We start from the raw sequence: 15,769 nt of genomic DNA on the forward strand, positions 1-15,769 counted from the left end.
CTTTGTATATAATATTGTGTATATATTCTGCACCCATTTAAAAACTATTTGTCAGAAGTTTTATACTGACCGGAGTTACAAGAAAGCTCAAACACAGCCATACATGAGAAGAATGACAAAAAAACCCCAAAAAAACCCCAAAAAAACCCGACTGTTTATCTTATGTATTTATTTGATACTTCGGTTTCTACTGAAATTCACTCTTCTTTCATTACCATTTACACTGTATTCTGAAATCGTAAGATGAAAGTTCAAACAAACTTATATTTCTGTTGAAGAAAAAAGATCTGAAACTCAATACTCAAATTCAGGAGCCTGAGTTCAGCCTACATATTAGCTGATGACACTGAGCTCATAAAAATAACCTTTCTGCACTGTTTTAGTTGGCAGTACCATCATCATTCCTGCAAGGAACAGAGTACACTCTGAAATTAGTATAAACAAGCAAATGATCAGTGGCAAGGAAAAAAGGAATGAATAACCAGAGTGTCACAAGCAGAGTTACAGAGTCCAGAAACATACTATTAATTCTAATTCTTTTCTCTTTCTTACCTACAGTACAGATGTAGGAACTCACAGTTTGTTCCTGTTTAAGTTCCTTCTGTAACTCTATAATAATAATACTAACCCAAACATCTAGTTTCCTGAAAACCAGTGCCTTACATGTAAGGTCTCAGTACTACTTTACAGTAGGATTAAAAAAGAACAATATTTGCATTACCCAAAACTTCAAGACATCTTTTTCCTATCTGCAATCTTAAGATTAACATGTTTTAGGTTTTCTGGTCCTTTTTGATTATTCCTCTTATTCTGTATATTATTTGTAAGCTGAACTTCTGCAGTGGTCTTTGAGAAAACTTTCTAATCAGTGATCTTTATACATTATGTAGATCAGGAAACTACTTTTTTGCAAATGGGAACGCAATGATGTATCTATTAATATTTTCTGGCATACAGAGTACGATTTGAGGAATTAAGATCTGCTATGTAAAAAATGGTAACAACAAAATGTTAGAGGAAAATAACACAAATTATAAACATATCACAAAACAGAAAATAACTTCATAATTTTAAAAGGCTTATGAGATGACACATGGATGACAAGCCTCACATTCCCTTGTGACAAAGAGTAACTTCTTAGTGTTTCAAGAACCTGACACCTGGGTACATTCTCTCAACTGCAGTTTTCATACAGCAGTGATGGTACCTGAACACAGACACCTGTTATGCAGCACTGAAAAGAATCGGACAAAGGTAACATAAAATATGCTTATTACATTAGATTATGTTTCCTGTTAATATGAAAACCAGCAGATTTGTTTACATTTTTTTTTTCAGCCCAAAAGGATAATCTCATTCCAGGTATTCAATCAGACACTAATATGGCCGTATGCTTAAAACTGGTAGTTTACATAGTATACTTCAAACACCCCGAACAACCGTGATACCAGCAGGACCATTCAAATCAGATAATCAGGCATGTGTACAAGCACTTTAGTAGACTAGGAGCTAAAGACAGAAGCTTTAACTACCTTGACAACATATTGCAGAAGTTACAGAACATTTTGGTAAGATTGTCCTCACTACCTGAACACGGCCATCAAAATTACACTAATCTGAAAACAGCTATTACAGAGTTTGCTGAGTGGATACATGCAATTTCTTTTGTTTCTCTTTTTAAGATTACAGTAATTTTTTTATCTACCTCAGATTACCCAAAGTGTAACTATTAGAAAACAAGATCATGAGCTCACCGTTATCATCATGGGAGTACTCTATTCCAGAAACAGTGCATCTTCGGAAAACCATCTTGTTTTCAGTAAGTGTCCCAGTCTTGTCTGAAAAGATAAACTGCACCTGACCTAAGTCTTCTGTGATATTTAAAGCTCGGCACTGCAGCTGAGTGTCTGTTTCTTCATCATATAAATCTTTATCTTGATGAATGAAGTATACTTGGCAGATTTTAACTATTTCAATGGATACATACAAAGAAATTGGAATCATAACCTATAACACACAAAAAGAAAGAGAATTAGGAGAAAAAAAAGATGCAAGGATACAATGAATTAGTAAAATCTAGTTAACTTGGTACTAGACTAGAACATAAAGAGGCTAGGTACATTAAGCACCTATTGTAAAGTCATTATCATGTTTGAGAAGAGTTTATTTACTGTGTTAGACGAGGAAAACTTATAGGGAATTGCAGTGCTGAAATGCATTACTATGTCTAGAAGGGTAATTATCAAAACTTGGACAGAAGCAAATCTTTTTTAGTGGTAATAAGGCTAGCTTGAAACTAGCTGGGAAAAGAAAAAAAAACCCAATCCGAAACAGACACTACATTCAGAATCCTATAAATGTGAAAGAATTGGATAAGCATAAGTAATAGACTGTTTACAAATCAACCTTGCAGGAATACAGGAAACAAAATGAGAAGTGTTAATCTCTCCACAGGAACAATGCTTTTGGCAGATTATTTGAATGAAGAACACATCCTATAATTGCTGAAGAATGAGATGTGAGAAGAAGTTGCACCGGAAAAGATTTTCAACTGCTTCTTGAGGATTGTCAAAACTCCATGAAATACCTCATTTGTACCTCAGTTTTTCTCTGCAGATGTTTTTCATGGCAGAAATTCCTGACTGCATACATTATTTAGCTTGCTGAATTAGATATGAGGGATAAGTTATAGCATGTGTGTAAGCGTAAGTGACAAATGTGTTTATTTAAACAAAAACTACCATTAAAGGTTGGCATTTAAGGAATTTTGGGGTGATATTTTTTAGCAAATATCATATTATTGGACCTTAGAGTAAAAAGTAATTTAACATCCTTTTTCCATTCCTTTCTATAAAGGAGTTGCTCCCCCAGTATTGCAGTTTCCTCTAGTGTCCCCATGGGCATACATCCATATGTCCCAGTGACATGAGTCTCTGTTATCTCTCTTAGCTGATCGCAACCTTCACAACCGAATGCATTTCTATCCAGAACCAAAGAACTTCTATCACGATTTGCTATGTAGCTGAGATACAAAGTTAAGAGCTGTATCTCTGGTAAGTTGTTAAAATACACACAGCCTATGTTCAAAACAGCACACTGTACACAAAGTGGCACCCATAGTCTTTGAGGTGCTGTTCCACAGTGGGTGGATATGAAGCATAATGCCTGTATTCTCCAAACAGGGCCCATTGCATTCTATCTCCTTCTACTTGTTTAAAACAAAACAAAATACCTGAGTCCTTTGGGGAAGGTTCTCAGATAATTATCTTCTCAGATGCCAAGGTAACTCTGACAGCTTACTGTATGTATCAGTTTGTTTATTCTTCACAGAAGTTACCATTTTACCCCTGGGAAGACCACTCCTGTTATTTAATTTAGTTCCCTGGTTATATATTATCACATTCCCTATAGTTAAAATATAATTTTAAAGTGGCTAGATGTACTTATTTTTTGTGCTTGATTAGCTTACTGCCTTAGTGGTAGAAACAGTACTATACATACATTTATAGCTTTATTACAGAAAACTATGAACAGAGATGACAATACATACAACTTGATTACCTGGAAAACTATGATTACTGTCAGAAATAAATATACTGAAGCTAAAACAGGAGACAAGTATTTGCCATCAGGCCCTGGAACATCAAAAATTGGTTTCTTCTTTTCACCATATTGCCATACCCATAGGCCATGACCTGCAGAAGAGTTGGAAAGAAAGAAAAATTATCTCCAGGTAAAAATGCTTGCGGTATGAATTTGTTCTTAGAGTTATGTGAGCAAATGGTATGTGTTTTCAACTGCTCTGCATGACTTTTGAAAAAAGCCCCAAACTCAAGTTTTTTTCTGCCTTGGGATTTGGAGTTTAAGCAAGGGGTTTGCCTGGCCTTACAGACGGAATGCAAGAGTCATTTCACATAAGCTTATCCAAATAAAGTGAGCTGACTAGTCTAGATGAGTAGTTTAGGCTCTTTCTCTAATCAGCAGAGAAAACTGAACTTCAGAAGGTGAATCATTTCAGTGATATTCAATTTGTTAAAATGAAAGAACTCCATTGCCTGCACTAGGTATAACACCAGCCAATTATTACTAAACTAGTTTCAGATGAGTAAAGTCAGGACAGACTTTAACCTTACTGTGTGAATCTTACCATGTTTACAGAACTAATGAAATAACAGCATCAGCAGACTCAACAGCATGGAAGCTGAGGAACTAAAACCAGAAGAAATCCTAATTCTTGCTCAAAACTTTGTTTTTTATTGATTGTGCTGATAACCAAATAAAGATACAGTTATTCTTATTGCCATTATTTGGGGAAAATGGCATCCTTAAAGAGACAGAAAGTTGCCTTTTTAAGTACAGCACTAGGATCTACAGTCTTAAAAGACCTAAAAATGGTATGCCTGATGTTTTTAAGATTAAAAACGAATTCCCACACATAATAAGAAGCATTCAAGCTATTTTCACTGCATGTTTAAAATTGACAGGATGAAGGTCTACTTTAAAAGTAATCTTTTGTAACTCACACCTGACAAGTTCTTTTACATCTTGATACATAAACCCAGCACTGAACTCTTGAAAAATAAAAACAGTAAGTAAGCCATGTAAGCAACTTATTTTGCCTCTGTACTACCAGTATTGCCATACTGATGCCTATATTGAGGTCTTTATTTTTATTCTTGAGAGCAAATATTGGAAACCCCACACTGACAAGGTCCTATATTGAAACTTCTTGTATAAATATCCTGACCCAGATTTTCAAAAGAATTAGTTAAATGTCATATATCCACTCACACTTTCTTGACAGAAGGTACATGAAGTGCCTAACTCTTACAGGACATAGCTTTGCATATCTTCAAGCACTAGGCATCTGTTTTCAAAGAGCACATTTCTTTCCAGCTGTTTTCGGTTGTTAGCACCTCCAGCAGTTTGCTCTGGCCCTCTGCTGGAGATTTCTAGCCTTGTAGCAGAAATGACAGAAGTGAAGGTGTTTGTGTTACCTACTGTGTGCCACTGTCTCCCATTCGCATTCATGCAAATCAGGAGTTACAGCTAAACCAAAGCCACTGCAGCGTGCACCCTGCTGCCACTGCTCTGGGGCAGTATCTCGGGTGCAGAGGGGAGAGCTGTAGGCGTGACTCCCTGCCATTAACCTACAGTGGCACTTCAGTCCTGAGGACTGGCCTCCCCCAACACTGAGACACTACAGAAGGCTGTCATGAACTCAGTGGAAACAAATTGGCTGGCTGATTCACAGCTGGAAATACTCATCTTTAAGCAGCATTTAACAATACCTCTAAAAAGGCACACAGAAATGTATTAAAATGCTGTAAGTTTGTTATTAAACTACACCATGGTTGTTAGGAAACATTCTGGTGTTTACGCCATATGACTCACACACAAACATTACAGAACATACAAACATTAAGGATACAGAATTCATATGCCATGTGTAAAGAATAATTTTAGGTGCCCAAGGTAAAAATTCTTTCTCACAAATGAATAGAAAAAAGGCTTGAAGAATATTAATGTGAACCTCAGTTTTCTTCAAACACTCCATGAAGTCTGGGGAGTCTTCTACTTGGATTTATGCAGGTTTAGACTTTTATTTAGTTCTTCTATGTTTCTGCTGCAGTTTAGAGACTGTGTCAATGGTGTGCACTGTGCCCTTGATTTATTAAATAGTACTGTGGAATTGCACTGTGCTAATTATGTTTATTCTCTGCTCATTAATTATTTTGTTGACTGATTAAGGGCATGTTATACTCTATCACCTGTAATTTTGAGAGGACTACATATAAGGCAGCTTCTTTCGGATGCTATCAAGAGTTGTAGAATTTAAACTTTCAGACCTCTGGTACTAATAGCATGTATTTGATTGATACTAAGAAGCTACTTAGATGAGCTTATATATCAAGACATTTTGATTTCAGAGAAGAAAACAACAAAAATGAAGACAGTATGGAGGAAGCTTTATGAATTTCACATTTTTGCAAACACATATGTTTTTGATGAAGCAAAGTACATGAATCCCAAGAGAGCCTGATATCTAAGTTTCTAGCTTTAAAGAGCACTTACCAATGGCAGAAAACAGACACATAATTAGAAGTATTAGGACACACCAAAGGACATCGGCATTCATCTGTCTTTCAAGCTTACTGCGTTTGTAACGGGGTCCATTATTGTTTAACAAAGCTTTGGTCTCGTGCCCTGCAGAAGCAATTACATCAGATGATGTCATATGTATTTTTGTTATTATTTTAAGGAAACTATAAAAAGGTGGTATGTCTCATCAGACAGAAAACCAGTTTTTACCTGCATAGATTACTATTCCTGCAACCTCTTCTGTATTTCTAATGGTACATCCACGCAACAAAAGATTTTCTTTGAAGAGTCCATCCTTTTTTCCGCTCTTATGTACACTACAGAAAATTACAACATGGCAAAACATTAAGCTTGTTAACTCATACTACTCTGCAATATAACAAGCCCAGTAAATATCATCAAGGTTTTGTCAACCTGATGGTGAAATATTTCCGTAGATCTTCCTCCTGGGATGATTCTCTGGCAGACTTTGAAAACTAAGAATAACCTACCCAAGAATTCCAGACATGCAGCAGTCCAGCTGGAGCAGTACCAGTTGCTGTTGGATATACAAATGTACTGGACAAATGCTCACTAGGGATATGCACACCAAATCTACAGCATGTGTGCAGTCTAATGCTTTGAAAATGCATTGGACTTTCTGTGCATGTGCAAATTGCATGTGCAAATTGATTGTGTATGTGCATATAGACATGTGCAAACTGGCAGTCCACCTAAGAGCAGTTGGTTAGTGTACATGATTAATCCACTATTCATATGTTCTTATCAAAGAAACCCTGGAAAGAAATATGGTGAAACTGGGAAAGGACTCCACTTCAGAAGCAGTGATACTATGGAATATGTGTCAGGGATAATATGTGCCAGGTCAGTCACAGAGAAAGGAAAAAAAACCCCATGTGTTCATCAGCGAGAATAAGAGAAAATCCTTTCAGAAGTGTCTTCCTGACTCTTTAAGAAAGATGAAATGATCTGCACACCCTGATGGTTTCTGTTGACTAGCTCCAAAACACATGAGGAAATAGAGCAAAGTGATCTTTCCACTACAGTGTACTGTCTGCTATGTATGGACTGACTCAAATTCAGCTGTCAGAAAAATACAGAAAATAACTTTATGAGAATTAACAGTCACCAGGGAAATACTAAACAATAACAATTAAAAATAGCATTAGAATGTTTTATTAGGTAAAAAAACAAACCAAATAATAATTTCAGACTTTTTCTAAATGAATACAATTTAATCAACTGCAGTATCCCAATTCTTCAGAGAAGACTAAAGCAAAGTTGGAAATGTTTAAATGTTCTGCCTTCATTTTCAAAGCATCAAAATCATCACACCTCCAAAGTCTAAAAAATGGTCTGCAGTAAAACTAGTAAAGCTGAGATTTTAAGAGAAACCCTGGAAAAGCACATGTGCTATACACTGAAATAAACATTGTGTTGTTGCAGTGTCGAATTTTATGGCTACCTGGATTCAAACATTTAAAATCCTGTGTCTCCTGAAATGTGCCAACTGGCTTAAAATTGTGTCTTTTATAAGATGGAGCTCTTTTGTCCTGGGTTCTGACTAGAGACCAGAAATAAATGGAGAAGGGAGAAAGTAGATAACATCAAGTTTGCCAGTCTTATACAAAAAATGAAGGCTTTTTTTCATCAGGAGAGAACTTCTCCTGCTCATCTCATCCCTCCCTGCCAGCCTCAGATACGAGAGCAAAGGTGTTGCTTCTATCCTCTTCAGCAAACTTTCACAACCCACTGCCTCACCTTTTTTCCAAAGAAGCTTCAAAACCTGGGTGCTGCCCAACAGCCATCTTTGCAGTGTGTCAACAGGTGTAAGCACTGAGTGCCAGCTGGAGAATTACCCACATTTGGCTGGATTCAGACTACCAGAAATAATTTCTTAATGATTCCATACTGTAGAAATTACACTACTACCAAGATTCTGCCATTCCTCAGCTTTTTAAGGCTGAATTCTACATTAGCCTTTCTCATAAATCATGAGGATGTCAGTCTGAATTTCCAATAAAGTCTCTAATTGATAATTATGATTCCTGTTAACAAATGTGTCTTTAAAGATAAACCTACTTAAGAATCAATTGCTCTGGCTTATGATTTTATAGCCTTCATCAGTTTTTTACACTTCACAGTAACTGGACTGTGACAGGTATATTGCACATGGCAATCTTTATATACAATTATTTGTGTATTTGTTCTATACAATTATATCTTTTTTTCTAGTAATCTTAGCTTATACAATGTAACTATGTGTATAATAATTTCTCACCACCCACTGACCAATGCTCAGCCCAACCTGAGCAGCAATCAGTCCCTTCCTGGTAACTCCCCCCAGTTTATATACCAGGCATGATGTACTGTGGTATAGAACACCCCTTTGGCTAGTCTCAGTTAGGTGTCCTGTTTCTGCTTTCTCCTAGCTTCTTGTGCCCCTCCTCACTGGCAGAGCATGAGAAATTGAAAAGTCCTTGATCAGAGTAAGTACTACTGAGCAGTATCTAGAATATCGGTGTGTTGTCAACATTATTCTCAAACTAAAGCCAAAACACAGCACTGCACCAGCTACTAGGACGTAAAATAACTCTGTCCCAGGTGAAACCAGAACAAGTATGTGTACAGGAATTTAAGCATGCCCATAATCCTAACCTATACAACTTCTCCAAAGCAATGGTGCAACATCTGAAGGTAAGACCCCAATCTACTGCCCTCACCCACAGGCTGAGCCTCTTCTCACCACAACTCATCCTTACTTGTGTTTGGTACAGCTTTTTACTTTTCCATATCCAGATGAAGTCAGTCAACTCACCTGTTGCTCACCAGACCTTTAGAAAACATGGATGGAATCAAGATCTGGGAGACAGAAGCTGGCAGGGGTACTGGAGGAAACTCACTGTTTCCTTCTTGTCTGTACTCACTCCTAGTGATTCACTAACAAAATATATATATAAGACAATTGGACACTGATGATAAAAAGTACAGACATAAAGGTCTGGATTAAAACATAATGACAACTAGTCATTATGAGCATTATGAGTTAGATAAAACGGCTCCTTTTTATAACAGACCTGCCCAGACTATAACTTTATGCTTGGATTTAGAAATGGCTAAGATCCCACCTGTAGCCTTGCAGAGTTAAAAACCTTAAGCTTGTTGCAAGAGGCTGAACTTTCCCCTTTCTGGATTCAGGCCAGTATAACTTTGGAGGCAAAGAAGGAAACTTTTCACTGCCAAGATTTAAAAAAGTAGCCAGCTGAAGCTACTCAAGATGCCCAAACATGACAGCTAGTCCCTGAGGAAATGCACTGGGGCAAGTGCAGGTGTAAGGCTTTTTCTCTGCAGTTTCTTAACACAGATGACATTTCTCACATGGATGACACCACAAATCTGCAGCATCTAAACATCTAAAACACACATGCACCACAAATTAGGAGAAATGGGCAGATCAGATGCAGTTAGACACTACTTCACTACAGCTCTCTGAAAGTGTTTGTGTAGAAATAAGCCTCCTAATATAGCAATGCAGAAATAAGTCCAATGGTAGCTCCCTTCTATCTTCTATTTTTACTTGTTACGTGTTTACCAGCATTAAATAACAATGACATATCAAAACTGTATTCAAAAGAGAGCATTTTCTTTCAGTCTCTGTTTCTCAAGTATCATACAAAGCAAATGGTAGAGCTAGCACTAGTTTCCACAGCTTGACACTCCCACAGAAAATATTCAACAATCTTAAACACAGCCACAGTGCACTTCATCAGTCAGAATCTTTCTGACTCTCAATTCTGATGAAACTCAATGTAACTGGGGGTTTGTTTTTTTTTTTTTGTTTGGCTTTTTTTGTGTTTTGTTGGTTTTTTTTTTCCCCAGGAGAGGTGGTATCACTAGAATACGTTAGAGACATCACTGTATAGATTTATACATTTTTTCCCCTTAAAAAGTTGTAATGTGATTTTATACGAATTTGGGTTTGCTATCTTATGACAAGCTTTGAAATATAAATACACACATGTATTCATATTATTATTATAACAGTTCCTTGCTATACTTATTTTGGTACGATCAGATAAAGTTTTCTGTTCTTGTCTAATAATAAAATTTTTACTTTTAGAGAAAAGCTGAAAATCCAGAATGCCAACTCCTCCTCCTCCTTTTCCTTTGCCCATATACACACAAAACAAGTTTTTAAAGCTGATTTTGTTATTTTTGGAACCTGGAATGGGATTTTTGAAAGTATGCCACGCATACTGTACATAATCTGGCTAGACCCATACAGGCAGGGGGCATGTAAGGTTTTACTCTATTCTTTTTGCACAGAAGACTTCTTAGAGGGGAAATAAAAATGAGGCTATCTGAGGTTGCAGAAATTGCAAAACGTTATTAAAATAAGCACCTGAATAGAACTGGTAGTCTGCCTGTCCATCTGCACACACAGTGTGTGCTCAATGCAGATTGTGCCAATATAACTGAAGAAGTCGCATGTAGTAATAATGTTCATGCTACGCTTCTGCACATATAAGTTAGGTCCAGGCTCATCTCAGTGCATTTTTAAATATAAAGAGCTCCTTTGATTCTAATGGCTGTGCTGATTAATTTTCTGGGAATAGAAGTATTTGTTGTGTGTGTGTGTGTGTGGTAAACACATAAAAATTCTGTTTTCCAAAGTTACTCTGAAATGGGATCACTAGAGGTAACCAATATAGCACAGGCAGGCCAGGGTAAAAGGAGACATAATAAAAAAAATCATGAAAATATTGCAAATGAAAAAAAAAAAGTTTTAGTCAAGCCTGGAAACCTAAAAAGTGGTCAGAACTTCAAGCAAGCTTCAAAAGTAGTGTCTCAGCACACCTTTTTCTTGAAAGATTTCTTGAAAGTTTATTATTTTATAGCATCCCTATCAAAGTATCTCAGGAACATTTTAGCTGAGCTGTTATCAGCTGGGAGCTATCTGAACCTTTCTTTCAAGCAGTAACTACTGGTAGGATTTTTGAATAAGAGTTAAGATCTGAGTTTGACGCAGTAATGACACGTTTCAATTTAGATGTACTAATCACTATTCATCTTACTAATGTATCATTTGAAATAGACCCATGATTTCATGATACTAATCAAGGAAATCTAAAAAGAGGGGAGGAAAGTCTTTTCCTGTGATAAATCAGGAAATTGAGAGGTTTTTTGTTGAGGGGTTAGTCCCTACTCTAGTTCAAACACCCTGTGATCCTTTAGTTGTGGATCTCTTGCAGCATAACTGATGAGACCTGGAAATCACCTGATGTTTTCTGCCCGATTTAAAACCAGTATCTTGGCTTTCTGCTGTGTCAAAATATATTCTTATAATTTGCAAAACATCAAAATATAATGAAGATTAAATAGAATCAATATTGAACAACAGTTTTCGAAAAGATGTTACCATGTTTTCTGCTACATAATTCAAATGGTTCTGCAGCTTACAAGCTACAGTAGTTTTCTACATGGACTATCAGAATCACAGCATCACAGAATGATTTGAGCTGGAAGGAACCTCAAAGATTCCAACCTTCCACTAGACAAGGTTGCTCAAAGTCCTATCAAACTTGGCCTTGAACACTGCCAGGGGTGGGACAACCACAGTTTCTCTTAGCAGCCTGTGCCAGTGTCTCACCACCCTCACAGTGAAGAATTTTTCCCTAATATAGAATCTAAATCTGTATTTATAGAATCTAAATCTCCCCTCTTTCAGTTCAAAGCCATTCCCCCCTTCATCCTGTGACTACATGCCCTTGTAAAAAGTTCCTCTCCAGCTTTCTTGTGGGACCCTTTAGGTACTGGAAGGCTGCTACAAGGCTTCCCCTGAGCCTTGTCTTTTCCAGGCTGAACAAGTCCAACTCTCTTAGCCTATCATCATAAAAGAGGTGATCCAGCCCTCTGACCATTTCTGTGGCCCTCTTCTGGACCTGCTCCAACAGGTCCATGTTCCTCTTGTGTTGGGGGCCCCAGAGCTGAACACAGTACTGCAGGCAGGGTATCCTGAAAGCATCAGGGGGGCAGAATCGCCTCCCTCAACCTGCTGGTCACACTGCTTCTAATGCATCCCAGGATACAGTTGGTTTTCTGGGCTGTGAGCGCACACTGTCGGCTCATGTTGAGCTTCTTGTCAATCAACACCCCCAAGTCCTTCTCCTCAGGGCTGCTCCCGATCCATTCTCCACCCAGCCTGCTGTGCTTAGGACTGCCCTGATCCAAGTGCAAGACCTTGCACTTGGCCTTGTTGAACTTTCACGAAGTTAGCACTGTCCCACCTCTCAAGCCTGTCAAGGCCATTCTAGATGGCATCCCTTCTGTCCAGTACAAAAGTAAATATATAATAAAAGACAAATTTATACATATCTTCTACAGTACTCAACCCCTGCTCAGTATTTTGGGAACTAAGATTCATACACATTAAGTTTGCTAGAAAAGCTGCCAAACTTTCCATTTCCATATCTGGAAATGTCATTTCTGCAGTAGGGTAGGCTCTCTATTAATGTAGACAGTTACACACCCTCATGCAGTAATGTCTAATACTAAACTTTTATCTTTAAATGAACTGTAGGGCTTTGAGCTGCTAAATAAAGGAACACATTTTCCCACACTACAACTTGATGTAGTTTCAAAAAACCTGTCCTGATTTACCCAGTTGACAGTACATCCTACACAATCTGTGACATCTGAGAGTAGTAACTGAGGTGGTAAATAGCATCACTATAAAAAACTCCCCAAGGTCCAGCAATTTACCTTGTGCCGTTTATGCAATTCAATACTGCTTATCACTCCTAATCAATATGGGTGATAAATCATTCTATTCTAAACAGATTAAGTGTCTGTTTAACTCTCTTCATTAAAATGTAGACAAAAAATAAATACCCTGGGCTTTCACCCTCCATAATTACATACTTTAGAAAACTAAGTCATGCAAGAGTGCATCTCCCAAGTCACCACTATCAGCATTCATACACACTGCAGTCCTGGCTATGTTAGAAGCAAAGTGCCTTGCATATATTAAAACATTTGCTTCCACGCAGGACTGATTGGCTGGAGACATAGCACTCTGTTAATGCAGTTCTGTTTGTTTAGAATTAAGTCAAGTGGCCATAGGTGATTCTATAAGCACACCCATTTTGTGAACCAACTGCTTTCTTTTGTCTGTATGAGAGCAAAGGAATTCTGCCATAGCTGGAGAAATACCCGTTTTACCTTCTGATTTTCCTCAATGACACATATTAAAAGAAACATCAAACAGAACCGTCTTCATAAATGCAGCATGCAAAAGATTGTTTGCTGGCTCTCTTAGACCAGTTTTCTATTCCCTCCCATTTCCATGTGAGCTTTTTTTGAGTCATGGAGGGAAGGAAAGGAAGAAGCATGTCTGTAACTGCATTGCTTCATGCATTAATTTCTGAAGTGTAAACTGATCAAAGCTGACAATTAAATCCATCCTAAGGAATGGAAACGGGAGGCTCCCATCCATTCTCAAGTGAGAATCCTCTAAAAAAGCCTTAACTATGGAGCCTTTACACAGATGCAACTTAAAAAACACAGCTCAAAACAAACCAGCATTTATTTTATTCTATATTAGAGAAAAGTAGTGTTTACTGAATGATATTATATGAAATACTCACATGTAACCTCGAAACCTACTTAAGTCATTGTTTGGCTTCTCGCATTCAATGACACTGGTGAACTTCAAGGGGTCAAATTCTGAGTCCTGGAATAATAAAAGTGTTAATTACTTAGGGCAAAGACTTTCAAATTACAGCCAAAATCACTCTATTTCCTAGCTTTTAATATATTTAAGTTGTGTTGTTTTGTTTTTCTTTTCCAAAGGCAATCAAATAAATGACACTGATCACTAGCACTGAAAATCACAGGGATCTGAGTGCCAAAATTCCTTAGATGTCTTCCAAAATCTTCCTTACAAGTATGACTTTTTTGTTTTCCATGTGGAAGAATGTGAGTTTTTAAAAGTGTTAGATAGAAGTTGCCAAGCCCAGAAGTCAAATGCTTTTGTTCTGGAATGGAAAAATGAAATTTATCTTGAAAGGTTCAAACTATTCAATAATATCGACATACTCCATGTTCAGTGAAGCCACTGGAAATCTAGGACAATGTAAGTCAATACACTGCCAATTATGAAAAAGCTAATGTGAGCTTTTGAAATATTAGAGGACTTCTTAATTGCTTTATGCTAAAAAAGATAAATTAATCTACTACAGCAAATTAGACACATATAGCAGAATAACTTTTTCCTAATTAACACTTAAAAACCTCGATTCTCTAGCTCATTAGTCTGAATTTAGTATTTCTGCTGACTATTTAAGTTTACCTGTAGTTAGCATGTTGTTGTGTCTGAGGAAAAACATCCTCACACAGCATAATTACTTGATTTTGTTAAACAAAAATCAAGGTTCTCCCTTCTTTGCCAGACCAAACAAACTACAAATGAAATCAGATAGTCAGTCCTGGTGCTGCTGAGAAGGCTGTTTGTCTCCATCAGTGAGGACTACCTTTAGAAAACTGTTTTGCATACCATTTGAATGAAAGAACCAATTATGAATTACCATATTATAAGCTTTCCACAATGATAACACTGCAAATTTTATGTTTTGTAATGGTTTTGCTGAGCAGCTGTATATCCCAACCACTACTTTTTAAAACACACTATGGAAACAGCTAATGGAGAATCAGTAACCAAAGGACAGAAACAATCTTATTGCCAGCTTCTCTGAAACAGGTGTGTCTTTTTTTGATATTGGCTCTGCTCAGAAGAGCTGTAAGCAACTAGTTTCTAAATAAGAGACAAAAGAAACTAAAGGATATGTTAGCATCACCATCAATGCCCTCTGTCATTTTTCGACCAATTACACCTAGAAGACAGATAGACTTTCTGTATGTAGGAGACAATTCAAACAACCCATGCCTGACACTTTTGCAAATTTTTCCTGTATGTTCAAGAAACAAGAGATGATAAAGAGAACTGTGAAGACTGGCTGTCACCTAGAGACAGCTACAGCCCACTGGAGGAAAGAATCACATTTACATGCAGAATTCAGCTTGTAAACAAGGAGGGGAGGGAGAAGAGTAAAAACAAAGGACATCTATGACAAAGAAGATTGCTATGCTGAGAATCAGGCTCCTAAATCACATCTAAGTTGACAGCCAAATACCTGAGACTTAGCAAGAAATTCAGATGGTCTTCACAGCACCAAATACTGTTGGTAATTAAGGTCATTAGATATTTCCCATTGTCAACCTAAAAATTATGTGTCTGAAGTCTGATGCTGTGAATGCTCAGAAGTACCAAGTTATACAGAGGGCCCTAAGGCATGGTTATGCTGTAGAATGGGGCAGATAATGTAAAGCCACATGTTTATTCTCTTTGACCCTTGTTCCTCAGCTGCTCACTTCAGACAGGGACAGACATCAGCAGTGGCAAGGAAAGAATCATTGGCTAGAACAGGCATCGTGAAGCTTTCAGGCCTTGACACGTGAAATCTGTTGCTACAGCTCCTAAACTGTACACACTCTCCCTGTATTCTTGCCTCCAGCAGTCAGAGAGGTTCATGTTACAGAGACACTATACTAGCAGCCAGTGCTACCTGGCAGCTGACTTGGAGCTTCTTGGAGAAGGTGAAGGTTTCCC

The 15,769-nt window shown here is 37.5% G+C and overlaps 1 protein-coding gene across 1 annotated transcript in view; it reads right to left on the reverse strand.

The window, feature by feature from the left end:
- The window catches only part of ATP10A (ATPase phospholipid transporting 10A (putative)), a 107,862-nt gene that overhangs the window by 36,856 nt on the left and 55,237 nt on the right, over positions 1 to 15,769 (reverse strand). Inside the window, exons 3-7 of the mRNA XM_005151391.3 lie at positions 13,749 to 13,834; positions 6,313 to 6,419; positions 6,076 to 6,207; positions 3,562 to 3,695; positions 1,755 to 2,007 (exon numbers count right to left, since the gene is read on the reverse strand). Of these exons, the coding sequence (XP_005151448.2) occupies positions 1,755 to 2,007; positions 3,562 to 3,695; positions 6,076 to 6,207; positions 6,313 to 6,419; positions 13,749 to 13,834 (712 nt within the window). The remainder of the gene's footprint in view (positions 1 to 1,754; positions 2,008 to 3,561; positions 3,696 to 6,075; positions 6,208 to 6,312; positions 6,420 to 13,748; positions 13,835 to 15,769) is intronic.

This window comes from Melopsittacus undulatus, chromosome 2, assembly GCF_012275295.1.
Source record: "Melopsittacus undulatus isolate bMelUnd1 chromosome 2, bMelUnd1.mat.Z, whole genome shotgun sequence".
NCBI lineage: Eukaryota > Metazoa > Chordata > Aves > Psittaciformes > Psittaculidae > Melopsittacus > Melopsittacus undulatus.